General features: G+C 38.2%; 4 protein-coding genes across 5 annotated transcripts; 3 read left to right on the top strand and 1 right to left on the bottom strand.

Annotated features, from left to right (window-relative positions):
* The first annotated feature begins 1,981 nt into the window (after positions 1-1,981).
* On the top strand, positions 1,982-2,984 carry LOC135596385 (uncharacterized). The gene is made up of 2 exons (XM_065088444.1): positions 1,982-2,706; positions 2,795-2,984. The coding sequence occupies exons 1-2, from the start codon at positions 1,982-1,984 to the stop codon at positions 2,982-2,984; spliced, it is 915 nt and encodes a 304-aa protein (XP_064944516.1).
* A 2,812-nt stretch (positions 2,985-5,796) lies between these two features.
* Positions 5,797-7,634, bottom strand: LOC103970883 (uncharacterized). The gene is made up of 3 exons (XM_018820399.2): positions 6,913-7,634; positions 6,638-6,827; positions 5,797-5,961 (listed from the first exon to the last, which is right to left on the bottom strand). The coding sequence occupies exons 1-3, from the start codon at positions 7,632-7,634 to the stop codon at positions 5,797-5,799; spliced, it is 1,077 nt and encodes a 358-aa protein (XP_018675944.2).
* Positions 7,635-8,224: 590 nt separating this feature from the next.
* On the top strand, positions 8,225-15,064 carry LOC135596913 (chaperone protein dnaJ A6-like). Its single transcript, XM_065089177.1, has 8 exons — positions 8,225-8,375; positions 8,601-8,797; positions 8,960-9,146; positions 9,230-9,368; positions 13,388-13,521; positions 13,744-13,886; positions 14,200-14,398; positions 14,518-15,064. The coding sequence occupies exons 2-8, from the start codon at positions 8,648-8,650 to the stop codon at positions 14,835-14,837; spliced, it is 1,272 nt and encodes a 423-aa protein (XP_064945249.1). The 5' UTR covers positions 8,225-8,375; positions 8,601-8,647; the 3' UTR covers positions 14,838-15,064.
* Positions 15,065-16,052: 988 nt separating this feature from the next.
* Positions 16,053-21,722, top strand: LOC103970398 (autophagy-related protein 3). 2 transcript variants are annotated; one of them, XM_009384163.2, is made up of 10 exons: positions 16,053-16,405; positions 16,482-16,552; positions 16,739-16,864; positions 16,948-17,114; positions 18,133-18,218; positions 19,448-19,499; positions 20,111-20,176; positions 20,922-21,049; positions 21,264-21,366; positions 21,479-21,722. In XM_009384163.2, the coding sequence occupies exons 1-9, from the start codon at positions 16,245-16,247 to the stop codon at positions 21,358-21,360; spliced, it is 954 nt and encodes a 317-aa protein (XP_009382438.2). In that variant the 5' UTR covers positions 16,053-16,244; the 3' UTR covers positions 21,361-21,366; positions 21,479-21,722. The 2 variants fall into 2 exon arrangements, with proteins under 2 accessions (XP_009382438.2, XP_064945247.1); XM_065089175.1 differs by lacking the exon at positions 21,479-21,722 and having other exon boundaries at positions 16,103-16,405; positions 21,264-21,372.
* The last annotated feature ends 40 nt before the right edge of the window (positions 21,723-21,762 follow it).

The following is a 21,762-nucleotide window of genomic DNA, read 5'->3' as shown; positions in this document are numbered from 1 at the left end:
TGAAATGTCACTCAAGAGTTTAAAGAGGCAAAGCACTATATATTTTTAATGTTTGGGTAGAGAATCGTTAAAGCTCTAAGAAGATGGATCTTACATATTTAGAAAAATGTTTTTCAAAAAATAAACAAAGAAAAATTGTAGAAGTCATCATCTCATTTCCTCTTGTGAAGTACAAGATTAAGAATGCATAACTATTTTCATCTCAATAGCTGTCTTAACCTAACCATAGTTAAGAGACATAGGTAGTAGGATTGCTATTGCCCATGGTTGCTTTTTTCCAATATTGCTATCGTTGGTACTTTTGGTAATTACCTAAAATGTTTCCCACCTCCTATATCTTGTAAATGTATTCTAATTTGTTTTCCCCAAAAAAAAATGGTATTTAGATACAAAAGGAAAATTCAAGGGATTAACATGCAAATTTTGATGATTACTAGTATGAAAAATTATGTCCTCATTTTTTTTGAGGGAAATAGGTATAGAACACAGTAATTTGCCTTTCATTTTAACTGTCCTGATTGAGATATGGTGACAATGATGTTGTATGCATGTTAATAGGTAGATGACATGAAGGAAGTTGGTGCCGGTGTCAGGAGATGGATGATGCGGAGTCCTCCAGGAGGAACTTGATAGAAGGCATAATATATAATCTTGTTTTTTTATTTGACCACCGTGACATGGTAAAATTTCACCACCGGTTGGCTTTGTTAGAGCCATAATTCTGTAATTTTTTTCTTTTTTTGTTTCGATGTGAGTCAACCTTCTGTTGTTGGATGAATTGCACATCAAAGAGATGGGAGCAGTGCCTCAGATGTGATAAGCTGATGGCTTTCTTGTTTTGCTTCATCTCCTAAGCAATAGAGACACTCAAGCAGTGGATTCTCTGCTTATGTAGTGAGACAAAGTGACTTGAACAGTTAAGGCTTGTTGCAAGAGCTAAACTATTGGGTTGTGCTATTACTTTGGAAAGTTCCATTTGGATAACAAGATGATGTCTTTCATGTCACAACACAGCAACAGCTTCAGCAATTTCTGGACTGTGTTTGTATTGATTGGAGTATAAATAATAAACATGTTAATTATGCATGTCTGCTTCTTTTTTCTTTCACTGAAATCCAAATATTCCTTACTCTTTGAGTCTCCTAAGACTTGTATTGTGATGCAAAGCTGTCAAAATTGCAAGTACTTATAGAAAGTACATAAAAGTGTTTATGGAAACCACATAAACATTTTAAAAAAACAAATTTGCAACAGGAAAAAAACATCCAAAGCATTCTGAATTCACAACATTAATTCAGTTTACCAAAGTATTTAGCATTTAAAAGAATATGTTCTTGTCAAAAAAATTTAGTTTAAAACAAACAATTATGTTTTCTTGGTTGGAAGTAAATACCTCCTAACCTCTCCTATCTTCAGATTCCCACCCTGATGTTTTAGAGATATAATGCCACCAAATGTACTGGAGGATCATCCAAGAGAAAGAAAGAAGTCTACTTGTCCCATCACAATATGGTGACCATAGTTTATGGGAATTAGATCACACTGTGCAAGAGTTTGAAGTTCTACCACTTTGTATACATTGAAAAGGAAGAGAAACATAGTGAGATAAAAGAATGTGAAGGTGAGAGAAAGGAAGGAAGGAAGGAAAGAGCAGATAATGCAGCACATATTGGTGAGTTGTAATGCTGTGTAGGTTTTTATTGGCGAGGGAAATGGTTACACCTCCTCATGCCGAACTATGTCGGCATGTATCGACTTAGGATGCATCCCCTTCACTTTGGTGTGGGGTTGTTTTTGGGCACGAATCTGACCACATTAATTTCACTGCCATGACCGAATGGCTCCGTGAGCTTCACCGTAATCCTACATTAACAAGGCTCGACGCTCACCATGGAGCTCATAACCTTAACCTTTTCCTTCTCTTTCTCTCTCTCTCTCTCGCTCGCTCGCTCGCTTGCTCGGCCACCTTCGTTCGACAGGCATGGAGGGATCGAGTCGTGATCCTCATGAACTCATGCTGCTCTTCCACACGCAAGAAAGAGATTTCTACTGCCGACTCGTTCGACAGTTGGACCAAAACCCGGAGCGGATGAAGCAGGTGATTGCACTGTGGTTATGGTTTGAATCCATCGACCACTATGAATTCATCCGGCGAGTGTCGTCCTACAACGGCGACGACGTCATCCTCGGCTTCGTGGGAGAGGCCGAGGCCTGCCTCGACCGCCTCATGGGCCAGCATGAGCAGACGAGGGGCGACGAGCTGCCGCTGACCAGTTCCCTCATGGCTGAGAAGATGGACCTTCGGTTCTTCGAGTCCCACCGCGATGAGGCCATCAAAGGCGTCAGGCACATCTTCAACAACGTCTGCCAGATCATATTCGACGATGTGCTCGTGGAGAGGGCGGCGGAGGCTGCCAACCACCCCGACGACCACCGCCTGCGCCCCAGCGGGCTGCACGATATCAGTCCACCGACGAGGGAGGGAAGCAGCCAAGGGGAAGGCGGTGCGTCTTCCGCGGGAGTGGCCATGAGCCTACCGGCGCAGGCTCGCACTGTTCTGCGGCCGCGAGACTCCACGCTGAACCCGATGGCCAGGCCGTGGTCGCCAGAAAGCAACCGGTCACCGAAGGACCTGCGATCCATGTTCATCACCTTCTCCAGGGGGCACCCCATCTCCATACCGGACATCGTCGAGTTCTTCAACGCGTAAGTCGAGAGCGAGCTGCAATGGCTTCATCGCCGGAACACTTTGTTGCATTGGGAATCTGACATGAACAGGTCTGCGTGGTGGCAGGCGATACGGGACTTGTCTCGAGACGGTGATGATGGAGAGGGTGTCGCCGGGGCAGCATCCGATGTACGGCCGGCTGGTCTTCAGGAATGCTTCAGCAATAGCTAGGGTTCTGAACGGGCAGCCAACGGCCAAGTTCATCATCAACGGCAGGCATCTGTGGGCGAGGATGTACACGCCTCGCCGTGGCTAGGATTTCCAGGCGACGAAGTAAGGGTAATTAATGCTTCCGAATAATAGAAAGAACCTCGGGGAGAAGCATATACATTAGTCTCTCAATCTAAAATCAAGCGAAAACCATTTTGTTCTGTAGCCACAAGTTCAAGAGGACGGGGTGTTGATTGTGATGATTTATATGTGACTGTCTACGTGAACAGCGCGATATGTTTGCATGCATGGCTTCAAAGAATGCCTTATAGCTTCGTCAACTTTCGAGGAAATCACACTAACATCACTACAAGTTTGAATGTGTTCCATTGTCTCTGTTCCCTGCCTGCCTCACTTAGCCGCAGGAAGAAGCAGGTGACCAGAGAGGCAAGAAGACGATGCATGCAGGAACCAGTGGTCGTGCACTCCCCTCTCTCATCACCTAAGGCAGGCAAATGGTATGGTTCGCCAAGAAAATTCCCAAGAATGTTGATGACTAATGAGTTAGTACACCTCTGGAAGAAGTATGTATGTATGTCTTAAGAGTATTCAGGTGTCAATTACTATCTGATAGAGAGAGAGAGAGAGAGAGAGAGAGAGAGAGAACAACAGCAAGAAGCATAACCTAAGCTTGAAGTAGGCCTTACTAAGCATATAATTTCAAAGATTATGTTCTCATAGAATTTTGGTTTGCAAATGATAAGTGGAGAGGATGAGAATTGATGTCTTGACATTGTTGTCAAATACAAAAGTTTATTAGATGAAATTTAGAATCCTCAATTTTCCATAAGAGGTTATGCTAAAAGAATTTATTAGAAAGGAAATCATGAGATTAATAGAAACTTTAATGTTATAAATATTTCAATAAGGTGTTGATATAATTGGATGATGATCATTATTCATTAGAAAATAAGAAAAATAAATATATAAAATGTTCATAATCATGACTCTCATTCACATTCATTTAATAAACTCAAGTCAGCCACTAATGATCATGGTTTATCAATGAATCTAAAGATACCAAAATTTGATATACCTGAAATTTTGGAATCATTGAATCTAAAGATAACTCAAGTCAGCCACTAATGATCATTGCTATCACCCATTATTTAACCTTTTTATGTTTTCTAATAATTTTGAATTGAGCATAATAACAATTTAAATTTTAATATTATACATTAAGGGACAACTAATAAAGATCAATTGCAATGTTATATTTCATGTTTGAGCTTTGAAAGGATATTATCATAAATTAAAATTTAGAAGAACAAATAGGAAGATGACTACCACTTGATATAATTTTATGAATCGTTGAGAAAAGATTTTCCTTCAGCATCTATTGAACTAAGGAGAGAATTGGTCTTCATAAAAATTAAATATAACATTCTTCTTTAACCTAAGAGATAAAATGAATTATTATTGATTAAAAGCAATAGATTGATAAGTTAATTAGACTGGGTTATTCGGTAACTCAATTATTGGAGGATTTCATGTGCATCTAAGATGTACTCATAATATTTGATTGTATAAGAGAATAGTAGAATCATTCATAAATCTTATGTTAGAGAAATATCAACTAAGAGATATAGAGTATTAGGGGATGCAAAATAAGAAAAAGGAGGAGGAGACCAAACATATATACTAATCACGATGATACATCAGTAGTCTCAGTCCAAATTCTTAATGTGTTATCTTGATATCCTCTACTATAATGCCTTCCTTCTAGAAGATTTATTTGAGCCATAAAGATTTACGACTGATATCCTCTATCATGTTTTATGGTTTGGTTGTGCCACTTGATACGATGAACCTATATGTTACTTTTTATATTGGATATCACATCCCTTTATAATATTATCATCAGGCGATTGACACTTAATCAACTATGCACTAGGATGTCAATATACTACGATAAAGTTCTCATACTATTAGAGAAATAATAAAATCAAAAGTAATCCACGAGAGTCGAGACAATATTACTTGACATTTATGTTGCTTATTAAGAAGACAACTCTATTGGTCTAATAGTTTAACTCCTAGAAGAATTTGTCTTAAGAATTTCTCGTTTCTTAAAATGGGAGAGCCATTAATTGAAGTGCTTCTCGACTAACTCAACTTAATCAAACCATCAAGAAAAGAGCCACCTAACTTGATAATAAGAAAAGTAAGCTATAATATAACTTAAAAATCTTTGCCTAGTACCTAAGTGGTATGCCTAACATCGATCGAATTATAACTTAACATCATCTCAACATCAACCCTAACTACCATCAAGTTCAATCAAAGTCAAGACAATTTCCCCAAATTGACAATCAAATATTTTAGAAGAAGTCAATAATTTCTTAATTGTTAATTTCATTGGCAAAGTTTATTATCTTAATCAGCTCACGAACGTTTTTCTTTAATTAATTTGTCAAAAGGATAGGTAATTAACCAATTAATTAATATCACTATTGACTATAATTTTTTGATATTTGTGGATATATTTTTAAGATATAATTAGATCAAAATGACATTCAAAGATAATGAGGTTATGCCATTTAGACTAAAAAATTTTAGGACAACTTATCAAGAAATAATTAATAAAATATTCAAGAGATCAAATTGAACGAAATATGAAAGCTTATATAGATGATATATTAGTAAAAAAGTCAAACAACCAACACCCATCTATTCAATAGTGAGAAGACCGTCAACACTATTAAAAGAGTTCACATGCATCAAAGGCGAATCAACATCAATCCAAAGAAAGTCAAAGCCATGGAGATAAAAGCCTCCAACATCGATAGAGAGAGAGAGAGAGAGAGAGAGAGAGAGAGAGAGAGAGAGAGAAATGAGCAAACTACATAAAATATTTTTCAAACTATAGGATCGATGATAGATTTCATAAATATGATCTTAGAGGTAAGGCTCTTGCAATCCATCATGTCGATCATCACTCCGACCTCTCCAACTTCTCCTTTGGTGCCTCCTTCCCTTGGCATCCTCTTCAACTTCTTCACCAACCTCAATGCCTCTACCCTCTGCATAACAACAAGGGCATCACTAAAGACTCAAAAGTATTGAATCTCATCATTTATTATGAAATTAATTAATACATTTGAGAAACTAATCAAATGTTAAGCTAAGTGTTATAGGAGAGACTTAAACTACGACAAGTAGGCATTAATATAAATATTTATTAATCAAATATAAATATGAACTTTACAAGGATCCATCATCACTCGCACTAGTGTAGCCCAAGTATATTAATATGCCTGTGTATGCTTGCATTTACATGTTTGCATCCACGCTCGTATATTAGTGTGTTCATATGCTCACATATGCTTATGTATATCAAATACTGTTAGATGTTATGACCCTTTTATAATTAATAAGATATATAATATAATAATTAATTGAGTTTCATTCAGATATAATAATTAATTAGGTCCTTGCAGACGGTGATGGTGACTGCAGCAATCTTGGATCACAGACGATGCTTAGCAGATCAAACAAGATTTCTGAAGAGATAGACATCAAAAGGTACGTATTGTAATAATTAGATCTATACACTTGATTTCAATCTTGACATATAAATTATTTTCGTATTTCAAATATAACATAATTATAGACTTTATGGTTACATATACATGCAATTAAAGCTAGTCTAAACTTGCTTCTGTCATTTGGAAGCATTAGTCACCCTTACCTTCAAACCCTAGTCTGGTAAGGCGTGTACATCCTCGCCCACAGATGCTTGCCGTTGATGATGAACTTGGCTGTTGGCAGCCCGTTCAGAACCCTAGCTACCATGGTAGCATCCGTGAAGATCAACCGCCCGAACATCGGCTGGTGCCCCGGCGGCGCCCTCTCTGTTAACACCACCTCGACACAAGGCCCGTATCGCCTGCCACCAAGCAGACCTGTTCATGTCAGATTCCGGATGCAACAAAGTGTTCGTGCATAGAAGCCATCGCTGGATCTCGACTTACGCGTTGAAGTACTGCTTGATTTCCTCCCTGGAGATGTGTTGCCCCATGGAGAAGGTGATGAACAAGGATCGCTGGTCATCCGACGACCGGACGATCTCCGGCGTCCACGGCCTGGCCATCGGGTTCAGCATGTCGCGCAGCGGCGAGGGGACAGTGGAAAACTGCGGTGGGATCATGGCCATGGCCGAGGTCGAGGCTCCGCCTTCCTCTTGGTTGCGTCTCTCCCTCATCGGTGACCTGATATCGTGCAGCCCGCTGGTGTGCCGGCAGTGGTCGTTGGGGTGGTTGGCATTCTCCGCCGCCCTCTCCATGGGCTCATCGTTGAATATGATCTGGCAGACGCTGTGGAAGAAGTGCATGACGCCTTCGATGGCCTTATCGCGGTGGGACTCGAAGAACCGAAGGTCCATCTTCTTCGCCATGAGGGAACTGGTCAGCGGCAGCTCGTCGCCCCTCGTCTGCACATGGTGGCCCATGAGGCGGTCGAGGCAGGCCTCGGCCTCGCTCACGAAGCCGAGGATGACGTCGTCGCCTTTAAGGGACGACACTCGCTGGATGAATTCATGGTGGCCGATGGATTCAAACCATAACCACAGTGCAATCACCTGTTTCATGCGCTCCGGGTTCTGGTCCAACTGTCGAACGAGTCGGCAGTAGAAATCTATTTCCCCCGAGTGGAAGAGCTTCCTGAGTGTAACAGGATCACAATTCGATCCCGCCATGGCTGTCGAACGAAGGTGGCCAAGCAAGCCAGCGAGCGAGAGCGAGAGAGAAAGAGAAGGAAAAGGTTAAGGTTATGGGCTTCATGGTGACCATAGAGCCTTGGTTTTTATAGGATGTCAGTGAAGCTTAGGAGGCGATTCGAGCATGGCAGTGAAATTACTGTGCTCAGATGCGTTGCTTCAGCAGGTTGGAGGGGATGTTTCCGAGTCAACATATGCCGACAAAGCCTGTAAAATGAAGTCAACATTCAAATCTGGTTTTCCCTCGCCGATAACACGTCACCTCAAATGATTAGTCTTCTTTTTCTATTGAATATTAATAAATATCTTCATATTGAGATAAATAAATCGGACATATCATCATCCGACTAAATCTGTTGGATGTGATTTTGATTGAGCCATACATGACGAAGACTCGACCTTCCAACTTAATTTGTGGGCCCAAGCCCAGCTGGGGCCTACTCTCTTGTGCCAATTCCGGTGTGGCCCACAAGCGCAAGTCGGTCAAATACCACGGGCCGGCGGACGATTCCTTCATCGGGGTAGCATCCACGGCAGGATCAGTGTGATGGACGGTCCAGATCTCGTGGACCAGTGAGCCCCACCGAGTGAGGCGGCTACCTAAAAGGATCGAAGCGGACGAGACGCGCCCCTTCTCTCTCTCTCCTCGATATCGCTTTGTAGTGAATTCTCCCCCGCCCGTCCTCCACCGCCTCCGATCGGTTCCCCCATCCGCATCAGGTAAGGGTTTCGTTTCCGATCTGATTCCAAGTAACTTTCAACTTCGATTTCCTGTCTTCACTCTAATTTATGTGGTTCGAAGTCAGTTTTGTTCCGGGATCTGTATGAGAGGTTCTGGTTCCTGTAAAGATTTGTGTTATTTGTGGTCATTTGGGAGGAAAATGGGTTCGTGGTTCGTTTTGTAAGATTATTTTCTTGATTCGCCCGGCGCTTGTGCTTTGTTAGGGAAACTGAGGAGTTTGAGAGCGAGAGGCTTCTAGAGATCGGCAATCATGTTTGCGCGTGCCCAGAGGAAGAGCGACAACACCAAGTACTACGAGATTCTTGGGGTTCCCAAGAGCGCAAGCCAGGATGAGCTGAAGAAAGCCTATAGGAAGGCCGCCATAAGGAACCACCCGGATAAGGGTGGAGATCCTGAGAAGGTGAGCCTTTTTTTATCAAAATCTCTAAGTGATTCTTTTGTCTTCTGTTTCTGTTCACGGTAGTACTGTTGGTGTTTTCAAGAGACCATTCGTAGTTTTTTTGCTTAATATGCCTTCTTGTTCTCTCGTACTTAATATCTCGTTATTAATGCATTGGATCAGTTTAAGGAATTGGCTCAAGCATACGAAGTTCTTAGTGATCCTGAAAAGAGAGAAATTTATGATAAATATGGGGAAGATGCACTTAAAGAGGGAATAGGAGGAGGCGGTGGTGGAAGTTTCCACAATCCATTTGAAATATTTGAGCAGTTCTTCGGTGGTAGCAGTTTCGGTGGTGGCAGTTTTGGTGGTGAGGAAAATTTTTTTGCAACTCCTTTTACTTTGCTATGTGATTTATGGATGATAAATTTATTAGATGTATTTGGCCTGAAGGTGGCAGTTCAAGAGGTCGTAGGCAAAAACGAGGTGAAGATGTAGTTCATTCCTTAAAGGTGTCTTTGGAAGACCTGTACAATGGGACATCGAAAAAGCTTTCACTGTCAAGAAATGCCTTATGCCAAAAGTGCAAAGGGTATGCATCGGCAATTTTGTCATATTTTGTCTGAGAACTGTCCATGATGCTTATTAGTTTAATGGGAAATCAACTGTCAATTGTATTTGCTTTTTTATTCTAAGCTTGATATTAGTATTAAGTGCTATTGACTTAGCCAATGTAATTGCTTCACCTTTATACTAACTATCGACCGCCCAATGTGTTCATGCTTCTTAGTTGTACATCATACTCATTCTCTGAATCTATGTGGTTTATATTTTTAATTTTGCTGGAGTAGCAATGAGTATTGTTAAGTTTTAGCAAAATCAATGCATGTTCATCATCTAAAAAGTATACGAGCTCACTTGAAGCTCACTAGCTTCATTGATGTGCCTGTTAAGTGTCTAACCTTTCCAGAAAGCCAAATGCCTAAGAGGAAAAAGTTTTGTTATTTTGGGGAGATCACCCTTCACTGAAAAGGAAATGAAGACCAAGTATTTGGATTATGTTATAACATTTTGCTGGCTTCAGAGTTGGGCTTAGGGGAAAAGAAAAAGGAAAATTCAAAGAAAGAGAATCTAAACAAGAGTAACAGAGAGGTTGATGCCTACATAACAAATTACTTACCATGGAATCCTGACAAGCTCCTCCAGTTACTCTATGGATTTGTTTTACGTCGTGTGCCTTTGTTAACTAAGGCATGTGCTATCATCAGTGCTTTGTCCAAGCTTCAAGAACCTTGATGCTTCACTGCTCTGGCACCTTTGAAATTTGAACAAAATACAATAATCGGCAAAGATTACATGTCCTCAATGAAGTTCTAGGACCAAGATTATTTAGCATCACAATATCTATTTCCATGTTATTGATGATATAATCCCTCAAGCAATCATCTAACTCAATTATGATCATTGAGAACAAGACATTTGTTATTATGTGGCCTGTAAGGCATGCAATCAATCTTCTTGTTAGATTTTGAAAATTAAGGTAAATTTTGGCACTTGAAGCTATAAATGGGTAGCATCTTGCCTTTCTTAAAGAATTGAACAATATTTTTTAAATATTTTGGTTGTAAAGGGAAGTTATATTATACTTGTTAATGCATGTACCTATATCAGCAAGTAAACCATCTTCTAGCTAAAGTTATGTTCATGAATTGAGGCTGTTTATCCTAAAAAACACCGGACTATACATGTGTCTTTTGGTTATTCCGTGTGTCTGTTTAATTTGTCTAGTCATCCTGTCCTGAAACTTCTTTCTTTCTTTTTCATAATCTGATCTCTAATTGAGAATTTTGTGATCCATGATTTTATCCGTGGTGTAATTCAACATATGCTTCACATAATTTTGGTGTGATTCATGTCAGAAAACAGTCTTATTTTGTTGATCTTTTTATCTTGCAAGGAGCAAGGATATCAAAAAAATGTTCTTGAAAAGTTCAACAGTCAAACAGTTGAACACCTTGTTATTTTGCACATTAGGAGGGGAAAAAGAAAAAGCTCTTTGTGTTCTTATATATTTTATAACTCATATGTTAGTGACATTTGCATGTATTTATGGATTTTTGTGATTTGCCAACGGCATCTAGGATTCCTTGTTGCCAAGTTAATGGATCTGCTTAGAAATGTATTGTGGCATTTGACTAGGATATTGCATGGAGATTACAACCGCCCCACTTTTGCTTTTTATAGTGTTGTGCTAAATTGAAGCGGTCAATGAGTGGGTTTTTTGAACTTGGTTGTTGTGCTTAAATGTTTAACAATGGGTTTAACGGCTCTGTTGTAGTGGAATTTTTAATGCAATTTGTTGGTCATATTGGATTGTTGCTGTTATCTTTCTTTTGACTTTAAGTATTGATCTCATCTTGACCTCTTATAAACATGGCAACAGTGACTCGGTTTGGCATTTTTGAATGGAATTACTCCTAAGAAAACTGTTTGATCTTGCACAACAAGATTTTGTTATTTAAGATATGAAAATTTCTTGAAGCTGAAATGAAGATTGATCTTCTGGTCAACTAAGATTGGGAAGGTACTGCACAATCCAGGTATCAGGATTCAAAGGACTGAAATGGATTTTGATGCTTAATTTTGAAGATACTATTGATCTTTGAAGTTTCCACATAATTGATGAAACATAGAATGTGTTGGGAAAATCTTGTATGACATATCTAAATATAAATGACAAGCAAGAGCTAAGTGGTAATAACTAGGTTAGTGACAGAAATACTCGGAGCATAGAATTGGATTCCATAGTGAAGTTAAATAAAAAGAAATATGAAAAGTGACGACCAGAAGGTAAGATAAAAGGATAGTCAGTGGAAGAGAGATGCATTTTGTGAGACATCTTGAACTACAGTTATGAGTTGGTGTCATGTCATTGATCATGAAACTTACACAAATCAGTAGCATATTACAACTGAGAGAAGAAAACAACATTCATTATGTCCATCCTTCATTGCAAATAAAAACTGAAGGGTATTAAAACTGAGGGGAGGACTGTGTATAATGTATAGAAGACCCTTTCAAGCAGAGAAGACAATTTTGGAATTGAAACCCTGAATGCAACAATGTCTTGTTATACAGATGAAACCAAAATAGGACTTAGATTTGGCATTGTACCTGCACCAACCATACATACGCAAATCATAATGGCTTAAAGCTCCCAAAAATCTGAAATCATCTAAGAGCACTGATTTACAACTCTTTCACAAAAGTACGGATGAGAAAGAAAGCATTTATAGTTGTGGTCATGGCAATTTTGCTGGTTGCAAGTTGGTCTAAGTTATCAAATTTGGATTTAGAAGTCATCCAAGAATTTTTCATTTACACATGAATAGAGGTTTATATGTCAATGTTATGTACCACAAAATTTGTGCATCAGAAATAGGGGTTTATGTCAGTTCCTTAAATCTAGGATCTTCTCCATTGAGTTGTCAGCATGAAATGAATTGTGAACACTAGTTTTTTTTGCCCTTTCGTTTTTTTTCATGTCTTGTGATATACCCACTTCTCTCCTTTTTTCTTATGAATAGAAGATGGTTTCCTCAAGAAGTTCCTCCCCTCCTTTCACAGGATAGAGTGGTGAACCTCTCCTTGACTTGTGTGTCCTTCTCTACACAACCTGACCTTTCACAGGATAGGAACAGACTATGTAACCTGTTCATGACCTCACTACTGCCTTCTCAACCTCTTTACTGACCTGGATGAATTTTCAGGATCAATTAACGACAACTTTATTCTCTTTGTAGTTTGTACTGCAAGTCTCATCTTTTACTCTTCCTAATTTTCTTCTCATCTTCTTTTCCTTCTTTTCTTCCCAGCAGATCACATATCACTTGAGATTGAAAAAAAATCAGCTATCCCTATCACTTTGAACGATTTTATAGAATCTCTATAGCTAATCCCGGATCAGATCAGCCAACCCACTTTGGGTTCAGGTGATCCTAAGAATTACATAATGTATCTGACTATACCCAGCTAACTTGAGTGTTGATCGGTTTAGCCCTTAACTTTGAGTGCGACTGCTACTGATGCTCATCTTGAATCAATGGCGTAATTTTCCAAATATTGTACAAACATGAATAGGCATTTACTGGATCTGATTTGATCTGGCATCGAGTTTCTCAAAAAGATTCTAACATACCAGTGGTAATATTAATCATGTTTATTTCCAATAATGTTGTGATATAATGCTTTAGAAATTAACAGTTGTTCATTCAGACAATATGGAGATGGGTGTGAATGATTAGGTAGAATTATGTCGAGTACATGTGGAGTGTAACTTCACTTTGGTCTGATCTTTCTTTTATTTGCTTCTTCTTGGTGGGAAGCAGCAATGCATATTTTATTCATATGTCTTAGCATATATATTGGCTGCATGGTTAGTTTCTACAAAGAATTGGGACCATTCAAGATTTTAAATTCTATGGATTCAGTTTATTCCCAAATATGATCATTATATTACCTAGAAGAATGAGATGCACTTTGTTTTATGTTTTCCATGAATCTATTTTTGTCTTTTGTTTAGTTCATCTGTAAGCTTGTTGATTATTTCAGAAAAGGTTCAAAGAGTGGAGCTTCAGGGAGATGTTATGGATGTCAAGGTACAGGAATGAGGACTGTAACTAGACAAATTGGACTAGGCATGATCCAGCAAATGCAGCACGTTTGCCCTGAATGCAGAGGCTCAGGTGCTATAGAATTTTCTCTCTCATTCTATATATATGTATATGTATATATATGTATATATATATGTATATATATATATATACATATATATATATACATATATATATATACATATACCTATACATATACATAATTACATATATATATATGTACATACCCATGGACAAATATGCTCTACCATAAGCATTTGTTTTTGTTCTGAGTATATTGTAAATAATTTTTAGGTGAGGTCATCAGCGATAAGGACAAATGCCCACATTGTAAAGGGAACAAAGTTATGCAGGAAAAGAAGGTCTTGGAGGTTCATGTTGAGAAGGGAATGCAACATGGTCAGAAGATTGTATTTGCAGGAGAAGCTGATGAAGCTGTAAGAAAAAAATCATGTGCCTCTAGTAATTTACTTTGTTTAGCTTTGAACTTCTTGTCGATTTAGGTTGTTTCCTTAAAAAATTCCATGCTTGTGTGCGTTCTCCCATCTACATGTATGTTTTTTGCCAGGCAATGTAAAATAAAAATGCATTACAGTGTCTCTGGTATTACATTCTGATTATCCTTCTTGGCACTGTTGCATTTGTGCTTGTGGGGACTTGTGTTGACTAATATCTGAATATCCAAGTTGTTCCTAACATAAACATTACATTGAGGCTTCTGTATTCAATGCCTGCCTTTTTCTTTGGCAGCCGGATACAGTGACAGGAGATATAATTTTTGTCCTACAACATAAGGAGCATCCAAAATTCAAAAGGAAGTATGATGACCTCTATGTGGATCGGACACTTAGTCTGACAGAGGCACTTTGCGGATTTCAGTTTGTTCTGACCCATCTTGATGGCAGACAGTTACTTATCAAGTCAAGTCCAGGCGAAGTCATCAAGCCCGGTACACATCTTTTACTTATGTTGATTATAATTTCCTCTTGCTAATTCTTTTTCAGCTGTCTTAAGGTAGTCTATCACTTCGTTCTGTGGTCTAAAGTTTCATTTTCTCTCTCCAATTAGGTCAATATAAAGCAATTGATGATGAAGGAATGCCTCATCATGGGAGGCCATTCATGAAGGGTCGCCTTTATATCCAGTTCAATGTTGAATTTCCTGAGACAGGAGTGTTTTCTCCTGATCAATGTCGTTCTCTGGAGAAAATTCTGCCACCAAGGCCAAGCAACCACATCTCAAACATGGAATTAGACGAGTGTGAGGAGACTACCATGTATGATGTTAACATCGAAGAGGAGATGAGGCGACAGCGCCTGCAGCGGCAGCAGGAAGCCTATGATGAAGATGAAGATGCTGCTCCACGTGTACAATGTGCCCAACAATAAATTTCTCTAGTAGCAATATGCCTGCCCCTGCTGCATTCTATACTTCAATAGCTTAATAGCCTTGGTGTTCTGTTCAGAGATAAATTTCACCTGTAGCAGGGATGTGTCAACAATATTAAATTGTGTTCTGTTGCATAATGCTTGAATTGACAGGTTGTTCAATTACTGATATAGTTGTCCAAGTTTGGATATAAAATAATATGTGACTAAATCCCTATTCTGTAGTATGACAGTTCTAGGAATTGAGTTTATCTTTTTTTTTTTCATTATTTTTATTTGCTTCGCTTCATCTCTTTTTTTTATCTCAGCATCGAGGCCTGCATAAGTATTGGACAGACAGCTTCTGAGATGTGGCATATGTGCCCAACATGCTCCTTTCTCAGTTTCTCCCTGGTAAGATATTTCGATTCTTTCTTCAATCTCCAGCAATTTATGTCATTAATAATCTCTTCGCTATGCTCTTTGAATTGATTGGTTCATTGAACTAATCGTTTATTTATCCTCAAAATAATGATGAGAACAAGCATTGATACTAGTGATGGACTTGTTAACATCGTACATGACTCAAAACATGAGATACATACATTCTATGGTGATGCGTATCTATAGATACAACATGCGTATCTATCCGATGACCACTTTGTAAGCAGTAAATTGACTATGTTTGACATTGGTGATTGCAAAGCATCTAAGCTCAACTAAACACTAATCAAGTTTTTTTTTCTCGTTATTTGCTTTTTCACCAAAGGGAAAAGATTGGAGTCTTGTGATTGCGAAAGTGATAATTATTTCGATGATTCTAAAGAATCCACAAGAAATTGTCTATTAAAATTTTTGAATGGAAAGTGATAATGGTTTCGGTGATTCTGTAGAATCCACGAGGTATTTTAAGTAGTCGATAAAATTCTTGAAAGATTCTGACTCTACCTTTGTGACCATATTAGGGTAAGAAAGAGAATTTACATTGAATCTTATTAAGATATCATTGATTGAAAATATGAGCTGTAAAATCTAATAAGATTTTATACATTCGGGTTCGGAGCTAATAGACTTGTTATGGGTGGTCAGTAAACGGGTAAAACAAATGGGTCGGGCGAAATCTGCGGACCGTTAGATTGGAGTCCAATCAAAGTCGTATAATTTGGTGGTATAACTTCTCTTCCACGTCAAACTTGATCGTACATCCCTACCCCCTCTCTCTCTCTCTCTCTCTCTCTCTCTCTCTCTCTCTCTCGTCCAAGACAGAAGCACACGATACACGGGATCCATCGAAATCGATCCTTGGAAACCTAATTGGATCGGTCTCTGATCTCGTCGCTGTTGCCTTTGGTGTCTCCTCTCCGTTTCCTCTGTCCTCTGCTCGCCGCGAGAAGGGAACGAGGGGGGAAAGGAAGGTAGAGAGAGAGGATGGTGCTGACGCAGAGGCTGCACGAGGCTTTCAAGGGGACGGTGGAGCGGATCACGGGGCCCCGCACCGTCTCCGCCTTCAAGGAGAAGGGCGTCCTCAGCGTCTCCGAGTTCGTCCTCGCCGGCGACAACCTCGTTGCCAAATGCCCCACCTGGTCTTGGTTGGCCCTCTTCTCCCTCGTCTCCATATCTCTCCTTTTCGATTCGGTTTCTTACAACTAGGCTTGGTTTTGTTAGGGAGGCAGGCGAAACGAGCAAGAGGAAATCATACTTGCCCGATGACAAGCAATATCTGATAACGAGGAATGGTATGGCGGCCCTTTGTTGGCCATCTTGTTGAAGTTTTCTGATTAGTCAAATTAAAGATCCTTCCTTTTGCCCTTTTTTCAAGATCAGTGACCATATTTCGTGTTATTCAACTAGAAAGATGGAATTCTAGCACTTTATGTTCGATCGATCAATAATTAGCTTTGTTTACTCTGGTTCGCCCCTAGTGCCTTGTCTAAGGAGGGCTAGTTCGATGGAAGAGGAATACGATGCTGCAGGAGGGGAATTTCTTCTTGGTAACGATGATGATGATGACGGTGATGGCTGGTTGGCCACTCACGGAATGCCAAAAGGTGAGAGAGATTCATTTATTGGAATTGGGCATGGTCCTTAGTTTGTAATTTCCGTCCCGGAACTTGAAAATTTGAGTTCTTAGAGACCAAGAGTTCTGAGGTGGAAGGATTGCCTTCCATGGAGTCTCTGGAGATAAGCAAAGGTGCGGCTATCAGGTCTATCCCTGCTTATTTTGGTGGTGAGGCGGAGGAAGACATACCTGATATGGAGGATTATGAAGATCCTGAAAACCTCATTGAAACAGATACGGCAAGTGCTCATGTTCATTTCTTATAAATTGTACTTGTTTTCTGAAACACCACTTTTCTTGTAAGATGGTCTAATTATTCACATAATTATGATGTTATATTTTTCATCATGAGCATGCACCTCCAATATGTAGGTTCATATTGTTATCAGATTTTCAGTTATATATATATATATATATATATATATATATATATATATAGAGGGTGACACAATATGTGGTAAATTCAGTGTGATTGAATTCATTGGAGAGGAAAGAAATAAAGCAAAGCAAACAAGGAATTCAAAAGGATTACTATTCCTGTTACTGGACACCTGCACTAGTAATCAGCAGATCCTGTTTAATGATTGGTATTATAAGGAAACAGACACTGAATGTATGAAAATTTGTAGGAATCTTCAATTGGAATGCAGATGTTCGGTCAACCTGGTTTATATATTTTTTTCTTTCTTTGTGTTATTGTTCCTCGCTTTAATCTAATGTTTTGTTGATAACTTATATCCATCCATCTCATCCACTCCCACAATACTAGACAATTATTTTTTATATTGTATCAATATTGCACAATAAAAAAAAGGTGTACCCAGTACATGAGGCTCCCACCAATGCAGAGTCTAGGGAGGACCAATGTATACAATCTTATCTTCAAATATTTAAAGGGTGTACCTTACTGTTGTACCAAGGCCTGCCCTCTAACATTGCACAATATATAGCATAATTTTATGAAGATGATCCCTCATTAATAATATTTGGAATCCTACCCCCATGGAGTATGTAGTTTGTAGGTCAAATTATCTTGCTATTTTGGTCACTTTATACCTTGGTCCTGGCCTTAAGCTTCTTCAAAGTCTTCTGTATTAACTGTTTGTTGCTGGAACTTCTAAGGTAACTGTTGCATAGCATTCTTTATATCAGTTAAATGCTTTGTCGTTGTTATTGTTTTATTCCTCTCCTTTGCTCCATATCTATGGTTTTCTACAAATGTAATTTTCAGTCTTTGATAGTTTAGATTAAATGCAGGCCACCCTTGAGTCAACATATTTTGTTGCCAATGAACCTGAGGATGACAACATTCTTCGGACCCGAACATATGATGTTAGCATTACGTAAGTACTTTAGTGGAAGAAAGATTGTCCTTTTGACTCAAATAACTGACATATGTTTGCTATCTTTGGTGTTGTATGTCTTGCAAGCATTTATGCAAAAATCTTTTTGAAGGTAAGCTAACTTACTTGTATATAAGAAATTAAGAACACTACATAAACATAGCATTTGGTTGCACATGGTCTACATAATTTGGCAGTCTGGGCTCTTTTCTTAAGAATGTGATTTTATGTCTTACCTGCAATCTGTTTATGCCGCACATTTAACTTAGTGACTTGCTGGTTTTGAATAGAGATAAAGTAGACCTCACTCTTTGATTCTTTAGAGGAAGAGTCAAATTCAAATTTCCTTCTTGCACTCAAAGTCTTATACTCTTATTCAACAATGTGAACAGGCTAAAAGGCAAGAGACAGGAAAATATCTGGTAGGGTAAAGTCAAAAGAGAAGGTAAAATTGATATGATGACACTGCATGACAAAAAAGGATCTTATTTTGACTTATCAGACTTTATAAGCTCGTTTGGGTTTGTTTAATTTGGTGAAAGACAAAAATTGCCTTGTTAGATGGTGAACTAGGGAGAGAGCATTTTTATCTCATCTTGGCATAGCATGGTGCAGGTCATGCTATGCCACATTTATCATAGGCATAGTCAGATGCTCATGCCCATACATGGGAATGGTATTGGATAGATACGTGCCAAATTTAAACACCCCACCCTATTTTTAGTGGTATATCTTGTTCTCATTCCATGGTTGCATTGTTTGTTCTTGTTTATGGAAGTGTAAGTTACTTTAATTATAATTTACACCCTTAATTTGTTTGAGAAGAATACAAGTGTGTGATTAATTACATTACACTCGTCCTTTTAAAATCTATTATACAATCTTGTTGTAATTTTAATATACAGAATAAGCCAACCTTGTTTACCTTTTTCCTTTTTAGTCCAAGGGTCAGGATCAAGAAGTTCATAAGTTGGATTTTGTCTATGCGTTATAAAACATGGTACTAACAAAGTAAGGGTTGTTGTTACGTTCGAAGTTGATTAGACCATAATTATGATCTTATATAACTAATACTGCAATTTCATATTATATATAATATATATATATGTATCTATATTCTTTTGTTGTTTGTAATTTATTTTTTTAATTTGAATATCATTCATCATTCTTGTGATAAAGTTACCGTTAGTGGATTTTGATTATTGTGGATGACATGTTTGTTTTTGCAGGTATGACAAGTATTATCAAACTCCTCGTGTATGGCTTACTGGATATGATGAGGTAGTTCCACTATAATGATGCTTCTTCATGAAAGTTTAGATTAGTTATTTAAAGTAATTGTATGTTTTAATTTATTTTAGCTTCTACTTTCATAGTACATTGTCATCTTTATGGATTTAATAATAAATACACAAGCATTTAGCAGTCTACTGTCAAACAATGTGATTCATGAAAACAACAATTTGCCAATTTCAAAATGTACTTTCTGTAGTTTGAAATTTTTTGCTGATTCCTGACTGGGGAACTCAAGTATTTTGAATTCTCTTGTTAAGATTGAGAATACTTTATTTTGGAACTTTTCTGGTGGACAGATCTAAAGCTGAGTCACATGATGTAGTTAACTTTCAGAAATAGGCACAGACAACTATTCTGTGTAGATGCTACTAGTATGATGTGATACATTCTAGTAAAGTTTCATTAATTTAATAAGTTGTGCTGCCGTTGTGGTGATTGTAACCGCACATGCTATTCTCAACAAATCTTGTACTCTCTGTGGCCTTCAGATTTATTTGTTTCTTGGTAGATATATGTTAAAAATATTAAGATATTAATGATAATCTGGAGCCTTTTTTACTAGGCCCTTGACCGTATGTTTTGTTATTCTGTTGCAGTCAAGGATGCCTCTGCAGCCAGAACTGGTATTTGAAGATGTTAGCCAGGATCATGCACGGAAAACGGTGATATCACTGTTCTAAAATTTATTTCACGGCTGATTGGCTGTCTCTCACACTTGTTTTAATTATTTGTCATGAATATCTCAGAGATCAGTTTATCCTTTAGCGTGATAAACTGACGTTATTGAGGTTGTGTTTGTGGATGAAAAAGTATTTGTGTTTATTCCCCAAACAATTCATCAGTGGCTCCAAAAAAAATTGTATGTTCCTTCTGTAAAGATGGATGATGAAGATCCTACAGCCCAAAGTTTCTATATTTTTTTCATGGTATCAACTGAGTCCAATATGATAATGCCCAATCAATATTGGTAGCATCAAGTTTATCTGATTTTCACGGGTGTACCATATGATATTTGCCAGTGTAGTTATTGTATGTGTTGCATGTTTTAGTAGTGGATATCTCATTACTGTGATGGTTTTTAATAAATGGTAGATCATTTAAAAATATATGTTTGGTTCTAGCATTATGTAACGATTTCATTGTACATAGATCATGTCTGGACTCCTTATTTTCTTGAATAAGGAAGTTCTGCATTAGTGATCATGTCCTAATGACTTTCACATGACATAGAAACAAATGGCGACATAACATTCTCATGAATTAGTTGTCAGATTTTTTTCTCAAGGTATTTATTTCTCTGTAAGACCGAGAGTTTTCCGACATAATTTTGTCATCATTTTTCTTGGTACTTCAACTTCTTGCTTGACTTTCATTTGGATATTAATTGCATCTTTTGGAAGTTGACAGGTGACAAGTGAAGATCATCCTCACTTGCCCGGGAAGCATGCATCTGTACATCCATGTCGTCATGGTGCTGTGATGAAAAAGATCATTGATGTTCTAATATCACGTGGAGTTGAACCAGAAGTCGATAAGTAATGTTCTTTGTGATAGATGCAGTCAGTAACTGAAATATAGAATCTTCATGCATCGAGGACCTTGTCATGTGATGTTTCCGAAAGTTGATAAGCCGTGCTTGTCAGCCTTTTGGTTCTATTTCCTCAAACTCCAATTTAGTACTGCAATTCCATTTATAATGTCGAAATGTGGCATTATACGGCTACCATGACCATCTCCATTCTTTTGCAGATACCTGTTCTTGTTCTTGAAGTTCATCGCCTCGGTGGTTCCTACTATCGAGTATGACTATACAATGGACTTCGATCTTGGCAGTTCCAGCAATTGATAAGAGGTATGAACCTTGTTATCAAGTCAATATTCGGGCATATAGATAAATTGCCTCTGTAGGGCACAATGCATATAGTATCATGTGATACTCAAACAAATTGGATGGTTGCCTTCAGGGATGAGAAGAACCAACAGAACGTGCATTGTCGGGACCTCTTATATCAAGAAAGCAGCATATGGCTTGTATTTAGAAGCTCGAAGCAATTGGACGTTGCAGTTTGTATGCCAGCCTTCTACTAGTCAACTGTACATTCTAAGATGCACATTTGTGTCTGGATAATATGACATCTTCTGCAGTCATGATTTCGATTTCCCTTTGTTGAAACTGAACATGTTTAAGTCTTCTATATCAGTATGTGACATACTTGTGCAGGTTGTCAACACTAAAAATTTGGTTCTG

The sequence above is a fragment of the Musa acuminata genome, chromosome BXJ1-11 (assembly GCF_036884655.1).
Source record: "Musa acuminata AAA Group cultivar baxijiao chromosome BXJ1-11, Cavendish_Baxijiao_AAA, whole genome shotgun sequence".
NCBI lineage: Eukaryota > Viridiplantae > Streptophyta > Magnoliopsida > Zingiberales > Musaceae > Musa > Musa acuminata.
This window is presented reverse-complemented; position numbering and strand designations above follow the sequence as displayed.